The 12,288-nt window shown below is 34.0% G+C and overlaps 1 protein-coding gene across 23 annotated transcripts in view; it reads left to right on the forward strand.

Moving 5' to 3' along the window:
• LOC105465127 (EH domain binding protein 1) overlaps window positions 1-12,288 on the forward strand; it is a 406,349-nt gene that overhangs the window by 314,316 nt on the left and 79,745 nt on the right. For all 23 annotated transcript variants that reach the window (XM_071076797.1, XM_071076793.1, XM_011713372.2 and 20 more), the window contains one exon: window positions 2,083-2,226. In XM_071076797.1, coding sequence (XP_070932898.1) covers window positions 2,083-2,226 — 144 coding nt within the window. The remainder of the gene's footprint in view (window positions 1-2,082; window positions 2,227-12,288) is intronic.

A 12,288-nucleotide genomic window follows, 5' to 3' on the forward strand; every position in this document is an offset into this window, starting at 1 on the left:
CTTTGGGAGGTTGAAGTGAGAGGATTGCTTGAGCCTGAGAGGTCAAGGCTGCAGTAAGCCGTGATTGTGCCATTGGACTCCAGCCTGGGTGACAGAGCGAGGCCCTGTCTCAAAAAAGTAAAATAATAAAATAATTTTAAAATTATGTTTAAAAAAATATTTAAGACCATAAGAAAATGCTCAAAATACAATAAGTGAAGGGGGAAAAAAAAAAAAAGCATGATTCTACAGTTATTATCTCTGGGTACCAGGACTACTACTAATTTTTATTTATCGTCTTTTTAACTTGTATTTATTTTCTGAAATCTCTGTAGTGAATTGCATTTCTAGCCAGGAAAATTTTTTTTAAAATTGTGTTTATGTGCTCTTAAACACAATTAGTGATTTTATAGTCTTCTGGTGATTTGATTTTGTTCTTAAGACCAAAACATTTTTTCACTGTCTTTGTAGCTGGTTGGAATCACCAAAAGACTATAAAATCACAGAATTCGGAGCTAGTGGAATCTTAAAGATGATCCCTCATTTCAAAGATTAAGAAATCGAGGGATTAAAACAAATACTTAACGTTTATTCAGTGCTTGTCATGCGCCAGTGCTCAGTACATTATGCTATTATTTAATCTTTGCCCTGTCCTTCTGAGAGTTGGTCTATTTCTATCCTTATTTTATAAACGAGGAAACTGAGGCTTAGATAAATTAACATGCCCATAATTAAGTGGTGGAACTGATATTTGAACCCAGGTCTGTCTGACTCCACATCATGTAATGGAATGCAGTACGTTTTTAACTGACCTGCTCAATGTTACATTGCTTATTATTAGTGGAAGAGGGATTAACAGCCTGATGTCTTGACTGAAAATTCAGTGTTCATTTAATTAATTTTGTCTGTTTTTGAGACACTGTTGATATTGTAACTAAATTCTATTGTGTCCTATTCAACATGAACTTAGACTTATCATTATCACTTATACATTTATTTGTATCTATTAAGAATTTTTGTTTAATCCTCTTAAAAATCTTGGGTGATGAAAATGTCCTGGAATTAGGTAGTGGTGATAGTTCATAACCTTATGAAATACTAAAAAGCACTGAATTGTACATTTTAAGAAAAATCTTTTCTTCTTTAAGATGATAGAAAAAAAGCTTTAAAAATAGTTACAGTAAAATATAAAGACCACAAAGAAACCCAAAATGCTGAACTAATCTTTAAAAAGATGGTTTCACATAATATGAAATAAAGTAATAGCTATACTTATTTTATTTTCCTTGACAATGATACTTATGATTGAACCAAAACTATGCAATGAGAGGGAAGTAAAAGAAATTAAGTGTCAGATAATAGTAATAGACATCTAAAGCCAGAAGTTGGTTACTTAGTAGAAAAAAAAGGAATTTGGACTATAAGGAGTATGAATATTTGTGCTTTTGGTTAATGTATTTAAGAACTGATCTCTGTTGATGGACGATATCTGTTGTTCTCCAAAATTATATTGTAAAATTACAGATTAATCCAGGAGAATACTTTTTCAATTATAATATTTTCAGTTGTTTTGTTATAAGGATAGTGAGCAATGGAGAAGACTAGTTTTACTTTTTTTTAATGAAATATAATAACTTTGAATTTTCTATAAACATTCTTAAGAATTTAAAGGATTATTGCCACAGATATTTAATATTTATCAACGTTCAAATTTGAGAGACATGTTGTTATCAATTCTTTAAGACTGAAAATAAAACTCTGAACTTTAAAAAATGTCTTTGTCAGATTATACTGTGTTTATGAGCAAATAGAATATATAGAATATATATTAGCCTTATACCTAACGAGAATATGTTCTAATAAAATTATAATTAAATTTAATCCAGTTTTAGACAGTAAAGATGTATTTCCCTCATATCAAGATTTATATATTCATTCCATGGTTTCTAGTCAACATTAACATTCTCTATAGGTAATCTCATGAAGCTACAATCTTATTCATAATCTCTATTATTTCAGCAGATTGTCTAACCTTTCATTAGTTTACAAATGTAGATTACCAGTTCTTTTTTTGGCTTCTAATTCTGTATCTTTGCTTTTAAGCATCGAATGTTATCTAGACAAGAAGAACTTAAGGAAAGAGCAAGAGTTCTGCTTGAGCAAGCAAGAAGAGATGCAGCCCTAAAGGCGGGGAATAAGCACAGTACCAACGCAGCCACCCCATTCTGCAACAGGCAGCTAAGTGATGTGAGGAGCATTGGTTTAAAAAGACCATAAGTTGTTCATTGTAATCATGGGGAGGAGGGAAGTAATTTGCTTGTATTTTTGCTATGTTATTTTTCTACAGACTGTACATTGTAAATACTTAGTGTGCTTACTGAACTGATAAAGATAAATTCATACTTGTAGGACCATTTGATCATTATTCCTACAAAGCAGTGTTAGTGATGAGGAAAAGTAAGATCTGGGAATATAATTTCCACATATACATGAATAATCTGTTTTTTGTTTTTATAAACAAAAAACAGTTTTATAACTGTAGTTGTACTCTAAGATTGTATTTTGTCAATGGAGGTTAATTTTATTGGAAATGTTAGAATATAATAATGATGTCTATTATTACTGAATACCTACTAAGTATTTCAGGAGCAATAATTTTTATTTTACTTAGCACCATGGAGACTGAGGCCAATAGGCAAGGTAACTTGTACAAAGTCACAGAATCAGTAAAGGGTGAATCCAGGATTTGAACCTGAGCCTTATTAGATTCCAAAGTCAGGCCACTTTCCTATCATATACTGCCATCTTTTTATTAAACCACATTTTTGTACATATTTTTGTGTAGTGCTTCACAGATAATAATGAACGTATAATAATAGGAGCCCTTAAAATTTAGGAGGACACAAACATCTTCATGAATCAGAAAACTGACAGTCTCACCATAGCACCATCATGTGTTAGTAGTTGTTTTTCCCAGAAAGAGCAGCTCTGTGCCATATAGCTAGGTAGCTACATGCCAGGTTGGTCACCTTGTTGCATTTGTTTCACGTTTACCCAAAGAAGTACCCTATTGCTTATGAGACTGTGCTTTGAACAGTCCCAAGATATTTTCCCACACTTCCTCTTTCAAGTTATCTATTGTTGCATTAAAAACCACTGCAGGGCTAGGCATGGTGACTCACGCCCATACCCAACACTTTGAGAGGCTGAGGTGGGAGGATCACTTGAGTCCAGGAGTTTGAGACCAGCCTAGGCAATAGTGACACCCCATCTCTACTTACAGAAACACACACACACACACACACACACACACACACACAGACACACACTGCAAAACTTACTGGCAAAAAACAACCATCTGATTAGGTTAATAGATTCTGTGAGTTAAGAATTCAGATAGGACACAGAGGTAGTGGCTTGTTTATGTTCCATGACGTCTGGGGCTGGCTTTCAGCTAATAAGACCTCTGCCAGACTGTCAGTTGGAACACCTACATGTGGCCTCTCCATATGGTCTCTTTACTTCTCTAGTGTGGGCTTCCTCATAGCATGGTGGCTGACTTCCAAGAACAAGTGTCCCAGTGGAATAAGCCATAAATATGTGGCATTCTTATGATCTAGCTTTTCTTTATAACAAAATCACTCTAAGTTTATTGTAAGAAAGGAAAATTAGTGGGAAATTTCAGTTATGAACATAGATGTAAAAATCCTATAGAAAATATTAACAAATTCAACCCAGAAGTGTTTTAAAAAGTTAACATACCATGGTCAATTTGGATTTATTCTAGGAATGCAAGATTGTTTAATTTTTCAAAACTCAAGCAATGTAATTGACAACATTAACAGAATAAAGAAAAATCAAGCAGATATAGAAAAAGGTTGGAAAAATACCAACATCCATTCATGATCCATAGAGAGAGAAGAACCACATTTCTTAGCCTCAAGGGATAGAAAGGAACTTTATTATTTTATTAATCCGCTAAAATGTATGCATAAAAAGCCTATAGTAAACATACTTAATTGTGAAATATTGAAGGCTTTCCATTTGTAACAGATTAAAAGACAGGAAATTCCACTACCACTTCTGTTCAATATCATAATGGGGAACCTAAGACAAGAAGAAGAAATAAAAAGGCATAACATATGAAAAGAGACCAATAAAATTACCATTATTCACCAGAAGTATAATTTGTACATAGAAAATTCTCCCAAAATTACAAGATTACTGGACATAAAATTAATATTTGAAAATAAATTCTATTTCAATAAGATATACAAATGGCCAACAAGCACATTAGAAATATCTTTAGTATCATTAGTTATCAAGCATATGAAACTGAAAGTCACAGTGAGATACCACTATGATAATGGCTAAAATTTAAAAGACTGACAGTAACAAGTGTGGGAGGAATCTGGAGCAACTAGAACTCTCACATTTTGCCAGTAGGAATGTGAAATGGTACAACCATCTTGAAAAACAGGCCATTACTTATGAAGCTAAACATACACTTACGTGACCCCAGCAATTCCATTTTAAGGTATATAACCAAAAAAAACTAAAAACACATGGTTATTCAAAGACTTTTACACAAAATTTCAGAGCAGTTTTGTTTGTAGTACCCAGAAACAGGGCAAAATTTAAATGTCCATCACCAGACAAGTGAATAAACACATCCTGATATAGCCATACAATATAATATTACGCCAGCAATACAAAGGAACAGAACCCTGAGATGCACAATAATGTAAATGAATCTTGGAGATATTATGCTGAGAACACAAAAAAGGACATATATAATTACATTCACATGAAATTCTACAACAGGCAAAACTAATGTAGCATGACAGAAAGCCAATTGGTGGTTGCCTGATGCCAGGGTAGGTGGGATATCATGAGCAAACGTCCTAGAGGGATGGAAAATATTTATAGCTTTGTTGTGTCTGATTACACAGGTGTGTACATTCGTTAAAACATCAAATTTAAAATGGGGGCATATTACTAGATGTAAATTATATCTTAAAGTTTATCTTTTTAAATTATTTATTGCAAACAAAAAGTTTTAAAATATTTACGGGAACATTAAAAATACATAGTATGCTAAGAATAAAGCTAACAAGAAATATACAAGACCTTTAGGCAGAAAACTAAAACATTCTGAAAGATATAAAAGAATAAATAAATGGGCGTATTACGTTCATAGATTAGACTCGATTTTTTAAACATTTTATTGCGGTAAGAACAGTTAACATGAGAGCTACTTTTTAAAAAAAAATTTGAGTGGGTACAATGTTTTATTGCAGATCTTCATTACTTATTCATGTTGCTTAGATGAAACTTTATTCCTGTAGATTAGTAACTGCCCATTTCCCCCTCCCCTCCAGTCCCTGTCTGCCACTATTTCACTGTTTGATTCCATGAATCCGACTATTTTAGATACTTTATATAAGTGGAATCATGCAGTATTTGTCTTTCTATAACTGGCTTATTTCACTTAGCATAATGTCATAGAGGCTTATCTATGTTGTAGAATGTGACAGGATTTCCTGCTTTTTTAAAGCTGAGTGGTATTCCACTGTGTATATATATACCACATTATTTTTATCCATTTATCTGTCAGTAGACATTTAGGTGGTTTTCACATCTTGGCTATTGTGAACAATGCTGCAGTGAACATAAGAGTGCTAAAAATCACTTCAAGATCTTGATTTCAGCTTTTTCGGATAAGTACCCCGAAGTGGAATTGCTGGATATATGGTAGTTCTGTTTTTAATTTCTTGAGGTACCTTCATACTGTTTTGCCATAACAATTGCACTATTTTATATTACCACCAACGATGTGCAAGGATTCCACTTTCTCCACATTCTCACCAACACTTGCCACTTTTGTTTTTTAGATAATAGCCATTCTAAAAAGCATGGAGTGGTATCTCGTTGTGATCTTGATTTGCATTTTCCTGATGACTAGTGACATTGAACATCTTTTCATGTACCTGTATCTGTTGTCCATTTTTATGTCTTCTTTGAAGAAATGTCTATTCAAATCCTTAGCCCACTTTTTAATCGGGTTAACAGTTTGTTTTGAGGGATGGGGGTGGCTATTGAGTTATAGGAGTTATTATTTATTACTTAAAGGACCACTGGTTTAAAACTTCTTTAGCAGTTTCTTTATTTTATTCCTCTGTACTTTGTTTCTATACACCTAAACTAAGTCCTTCTGGTGAATACCAAAAATAATGAGAAGAGCTATTTTAATAATTGCTATTATAGGACTTAAATAGAAACATGTAGTCATGGGACAATGTCCATGTACTCAGTACAGTTAGCTACTTGTGAGACTTTTGTATTTAGTTCTGGGCTGAGAGAAAGTGAGAATTTACAGGAGATTCAGAAAAGGGTTAAAGTATTGAAATCAAAGGTCTACTTGTAAGAAAGAAAGGCTTACAAAAGGTAAAGAAGAGATAACTGGGAAATAGCTTAAGTGGTCATTTGACTCTATGAAGCCTCAAAATCCATCTGGTAGCCCCACTTACCTAAGAGAATAAACTTCCAACTACTCAGCATGGCCTCATGTCCTTGCAAATCCTGTCCCCTCCCTTTACGGCCTCATCTCTTACCTGTCTCTCATTTTTTTCATTCTACAGTCCAGTTATAAGTTACTTACTGTGTCTAAAATGTGCCATACTCTTTCATTCTTGTGTCAAGCATTTGCTGTTGTTGCCTTGAAATACCCATCTTCCCTTATTAATTTCTACTGAAATCGCACTGAAACTGAAATAGCACTTCGATAAACACTCTCCTCATGGCTCCTTGCAGTGAAGTTAATTCTCTTTCCTATATCTTTTTCTATTATTCTCTACCATAGCATGCATTCATCCCAATATAATTATCTAATTACGAATCTCTTTCTCTCATTCAACTGTGAGCTATTTCAAAGTCCAAGGACCTTGTATCCCCAGCATCAAGTAATAGTATTTAGTAAATGTTTGTTGAATGAATAAATGAAGGGAATAGTGACAGGCTATTTTTCATATCCTCTGAGTGTCAACTAATAAAAAATGAGCTTAAATATGAAAACTTTGCTATAAGGAGCTTCTTAGTAGGTTTGTAAACAGGAAAAATAAGTGTTTTTCTGAAGGTCTTTAAAACAGAATTGAGCAGAGGAAGTTAGTGTTCCCTTGTCTGAAGTCAGTTACAGATAAGATTACTTTTGCCACTTGGGGACTTAAGCTTATATCATTCTTTTCTTGCTATTCTCGAATTGTACATTATGATACCTTTCTTTGTTGTTATGATGTGTGTATGCCAAATCCTTACACATACCTGCTTTTCCCGTATTCTGGGACTCTGATTAGAGTTCAGCTTTCAGTTCTGCCTTGAATCACAATACTGCAAAACATTCCTTTTCAAAATGAGTGCAGCTTTAGACTGCTAGCCTGGAATGGAAAGCTGTTTCTAAGACACTGAAAACAACTCTTGGTAATCTTATTGGGTGGATCCTTATGTACAGACTCCACTTAAGTTATCCTCGGGAAAGATTTAAGCTGTAATTTCCCTTAAAGGACAACTCACAAACACAGATACCATAAACCTTTTAATTTTTCTAAATTTTTGGCAGGACTACCATTGCATATTTTAGTGAATACTTGGTACGACTACTTATTGCCTTTCAAGTTTTTTTCATGAAAGTCGTTTATATGATTCATTCGTATCTTTGTGCCTTTAGAAACTCCTTTAACCTGTTTCATTTGCTCCCTGAAATTATGTCTATAGGAGACAGATTTCATTGCTCTGGGTCTGTATTTTATGTTTCTTTTCTTCCTGTTCCTTTTGTTCTATGAAGATTTTCAAAGGTTGGATTTTACTAATATAAGTTTTAAGTGTGATATTTGTGTTTTTCATTTTTTTCCACATGTACTTTAAATGATTTTTTTAAGTGCAACTCAGGAGTTTGGTAGCTTCAGCAGTCCACCCAGTATGTAATTCAAAAGAGACTTCTTGATTGTATAATATATAAACACAGACACGAAGAAAATGTAATTTTTTTCAAGAAAATATTTCTTTTTTTATTATTTTTCTTTATTACTCTCATTTCCCCATACACTTTTCACCCAGATATGTACAAATAGAATTTTAAAAGCTAATCTTGCCTGTAATCCCAGCACTTTGCAAGGCTGAGGCAGACAGATCACCTGAGGTCAGGAGTTTGAGACCAGCGTGACCAACATGGCGAAACCCATCTCTACTAAAAATAGAAAAATTAGTCAGGCATGGCGGCACACGCCTATAGTCCCAGCTACTCAGGAGGCTGAGGCAGGAGAATTGCTCTAACTCGAGAGGCGAAGGTTGCAGTGAGTGGAGATTGCGCCACTGCATTCCAGCCTGGGCAACAGAGCAAGACTCTGTCTCAAAAAAATAAAAATAGACTGCGTGCGGTGGCCCACGCCTATAATCCCAATGCTTTGGGAGGCCAAGGTGAGCAGATAACTTGAGGTCAGGAGTTCGAGACCAGCTTGGCTAACATGGCAAAACCCCATCTCTACCAAAAATACAAAAAATTACCCAGGCACGGTGGCGCATGCCTCTAGTCCCAGCTACTCAGGAGGCTGAGGAACAAGAATCGCTTGAACCCGGGAGGCAGAGGTTGCAGTGAGCCAAGATTGTTCCACTGCACTCCACCCTGGGCAACAGACTCCATCTCAAAAAATAATAAAATAAAATAAAAATAAAAAATAAAAGCTAATCTTTTTCAGATGCTTTTGCTAATTATTTTGCATTGGAATATAATTGCTTTTTAAAAAATGCATTTAATAAGCCCACCATTACATTTAATAATACTGATATACTTGTATGGGTATCTGAAAGGGATGTTCGCATTTGATGTGCTTAAGTTTAGAATTCATACACTCTAAGCAAAATAAAGGATGATAGTCCTGCTACCCACAGTTCTTGGAATTTTTGTTAGCGTATTAGTGAAGCATTTTGAACATATCAGAAGAAGGATGCTACGTACGTTTAATTATAACTTTTTTAACAGAATAAAATCTATTTTATAAGTAGAAAATCTAAATCTAAAAAGAGAATCAGGATGAAACTTCAGTGTAATTAGTCTAATCATAATGATCAATGAATTTATAAATATGTTTTTGTTTTGTTTAAGCAGTAATTATGTAGCATAAGAGTATGGTTTGAAGATAGTTGTTAGGTATCTGGATGGCATTTTAGAAAGAACTATCAGGAAGTAATTACAATGCTATTATAAAACAGACTTGAAGTTTTTCTCCTAACATTTCATCTGTTAGCATAATGGCCCACCCATTACACTCAACTGGTTTAGGAGCCTTTTCTCACATAGCAGGTAGCAGGGTCAAACTGCAAGTTAGCAGCAAGTCCTGGAAGGTTTACAGTATCCATCTTTAAAAACCTGAAGGAATGTTTGAATCCTTTAAATAAAACAGTATACATGGGAAAGGATTTTAGTTTGGTCAGCTCTTAGTTAACTGCAAAGACCAGTAACCACACAGTGACTTTTTTTTAAACTCACCTTTGGAAACGAATCCAAATGGCTTAAGAGAGCTAAGAGAATGCAAGTTGCTCTTTTGCAAATTAAACCTTTGACAGGCATTTTATTGCCATGAAGGGTGAGACATCAGCCACATACTTTTGATGTTGATTGGAAATTATTGATTTAAATGGCACTAGTCTGTCATGCTGATAATTGTAGCAGATTTAGATAAGATCACTAGATCTTCTCCAAGTAATAAAAGAAGCATTTGCCATTCAATTGGTAAAAAACACTAAACATTTTTTGATAATATGTAATAGTAACTTTTTCTGTAGTTTTCATATATATGTGTTCTAAGTATATATCATACAAATATGTATAAGATTATACTTACATACTTATGAATATTGGCTGTGTTAGTTAAATAAATAGACTCTTAGGAATCAAAGCTTTAAATTAAGTTCAAGTTAAAATTTTGTATTTTCCCTAATTACACATATTGTCAGTTATACTGTTAGGAAGAAGTATGTTAACTTTACATTTGTCATTTTGTATGAAAGGACATCAATTATCACTTATTTAAAAATCTAAGACCTTTAATAACATACAGAGTGAATTTTTAGTTAAAAAATCTAAAACTTTTAATAACATACAGATTTTATTTAGTAATTTTTATTCTCCTTATGAGCTGGAATGTCTATGCCCAGGGCACTGAAATGAAAATATATCCTCATTTTTTACTTCAACACAATCACCAAAAGATTTAATGTACAAAATCCATTTCAGACCAGTAAGACACTTTGAATGTAGAGCTGATCTTTTTATAGTTGCATTTTAGATAAGAAGAATGCTGGCGTACTTCTATGTTCAGCATAAATAGCTCTATACAAAGCAGCGGTTTTTATTCCGTATTATTTTAAATAATGGTTTATCTATTATGTCTAAATGTAAGTTGATTTGAAGTCTGCTATCCTAACAATAGTTACTAGACTTCTTAGAAAACATATTGTTAGCTTGCTAGCATATCTTCAAAGTCATACAAAATACCAGCATTGTTGTGGAGGAAAAAAAAACCTCAAGCATCTTTTCTATTATGTGGCCATGAACCCCTAGCCTCAAAAGTCTTATTTGAGGTTGCTATGAATGCATGAAGCTAGGGCTAGGTGTCTTAGCATCGGGAACACTCCTTTTATGCAAGTATTAATGGCTGTGGACATTTTCCATATGGCTGTTCAGTGCTGTGTTGAACATCCCAGGATGAATATCACCATTACTAAAGCTGTATTTTATATTGCCTATTTTGTTATTGCTCAGCATGCACAAGAGTAGAGTTTAAATCTTTATTCGTTTCATTTTTTAATGTTTCTTTTGTTCTTCTTATCATGTTCTGCTTTCCCAAGGATATATGCCTTAAACGAAAAGTCACATGTGCATTACTAATTGTGTGCTATTGTATTTACAGTTCCTAGTGGTGGCACTGTGAAGCTACTAATTCCTTTGCTTCACTTGATGTAAAATAATCTGAGTGTCTTTGATAGCAGTGAAACAGTATTAATTGTTTTGTACATTTCTTGGTCACTCTTCTTAGGTGGTCTTCATAATCTATTAGAACTTTCAGCCAGATTTTTGTAATGTCATGCCTCCAGCAGTGATTAAATTGGTAATTAATGAACAGTCTTTGGCAATGTAAACCACATCCCGTTAATTTTCCCTTTCGAGTTTTTAGAAGTTGTCTTCTGTGTCAGAAATCATTGCGCCACCTTACTATGGCCCCTTGGCATGAAACCACAACGACTTGATTTTTTCAGCCATTAGTAGATCAGAGCAGTAATTTCACAGTATTTTGGTCAAGGTAATTATAATACCAAGAACTGAGTAGATTTGAAAATTCACGAAAGAAGTCCAGAAATACCAGGTGAGCTTCCTTGTGTTCACTGGAACGTTATGATTAGTTTAATTGGTCTTTGTTTGATTTTAGCCGCAGAAACTGTTTGTGCCACAGTAGTGCAGTGACTTTATACTTGAGTGTTTCTGACCTTCTTTGACAGGGTGGGTGCAAAAATGAGCCCTTTGAAACAATCCCCTTTCTAAAAGGGGGTTAAACTGCAATTAAAAAATTAACTATAGAAAAGAAAGCCCTCTAATTAATTTCTTAATATCTTACTCTATTTTATGAAATGTTTAGCAAGTTTATTTTCCTCTCTTCATCAAAAAATATGCACAACTATTTTAGTGCTATTTTAAAGTATTCTGCCTGTGAGATATTAATGACGTAGAGTTTTGATATTGTATAAGAATCTTACAATGCCTTAGTGAGAGTGAAATTGAAATGTGGCTTTCTTTTTTGTCACAAAGTAGATATTCCCATACTTGACTGATTGCTTATATGTGTGTTAGCTGTTGGTCATACATTGTGCAGAGTAGAATTTAAAGAGTCACTTGCGTGTTGGCTTCTGAAAGGATTGTCTTGGTCACCTTTTCTGGAAGCCCTTAATGAAACTAAATAGTTTGCTTGGAGTTTGGACCTAACCATCAGGGTGTTTCATGCAGTCTTGTCAGTTGATGTTCATGAATTGACTTGAACAAAGATCAAAGTGTTTCTCCAAATCAAGAATCTGTGAGACAGCTCCTTCAATTGTGCCACAAGAGCTAATCAAGCCATCAGTTCTTCATGCACTCTGCGTGTCTTTAGAATTTAGTACCAAATGATTTGTCAGTACAAATTGATATTCTGATTTTTTGCTTTTATCCTTCCTGGGTCTCTTTCCCTATTTCCTCCAAAATGAGGGAAAATACAGTGTCTTTTT

The sequence above is a fragment of the Macaca nemestrina genome, chromosome 13 (genome assembly GCF_043159975.1).
Source record: "Macaca nemestrina isolate mMacNem1 chromosome 13, mMacNem.hap1, whole genome shotgun sequence".
NCBI lineage: Eukaryota > Metazoa > Chordata > Mammalia > Primates > Cercopithecidae > Macaca > Macaca nemestrina.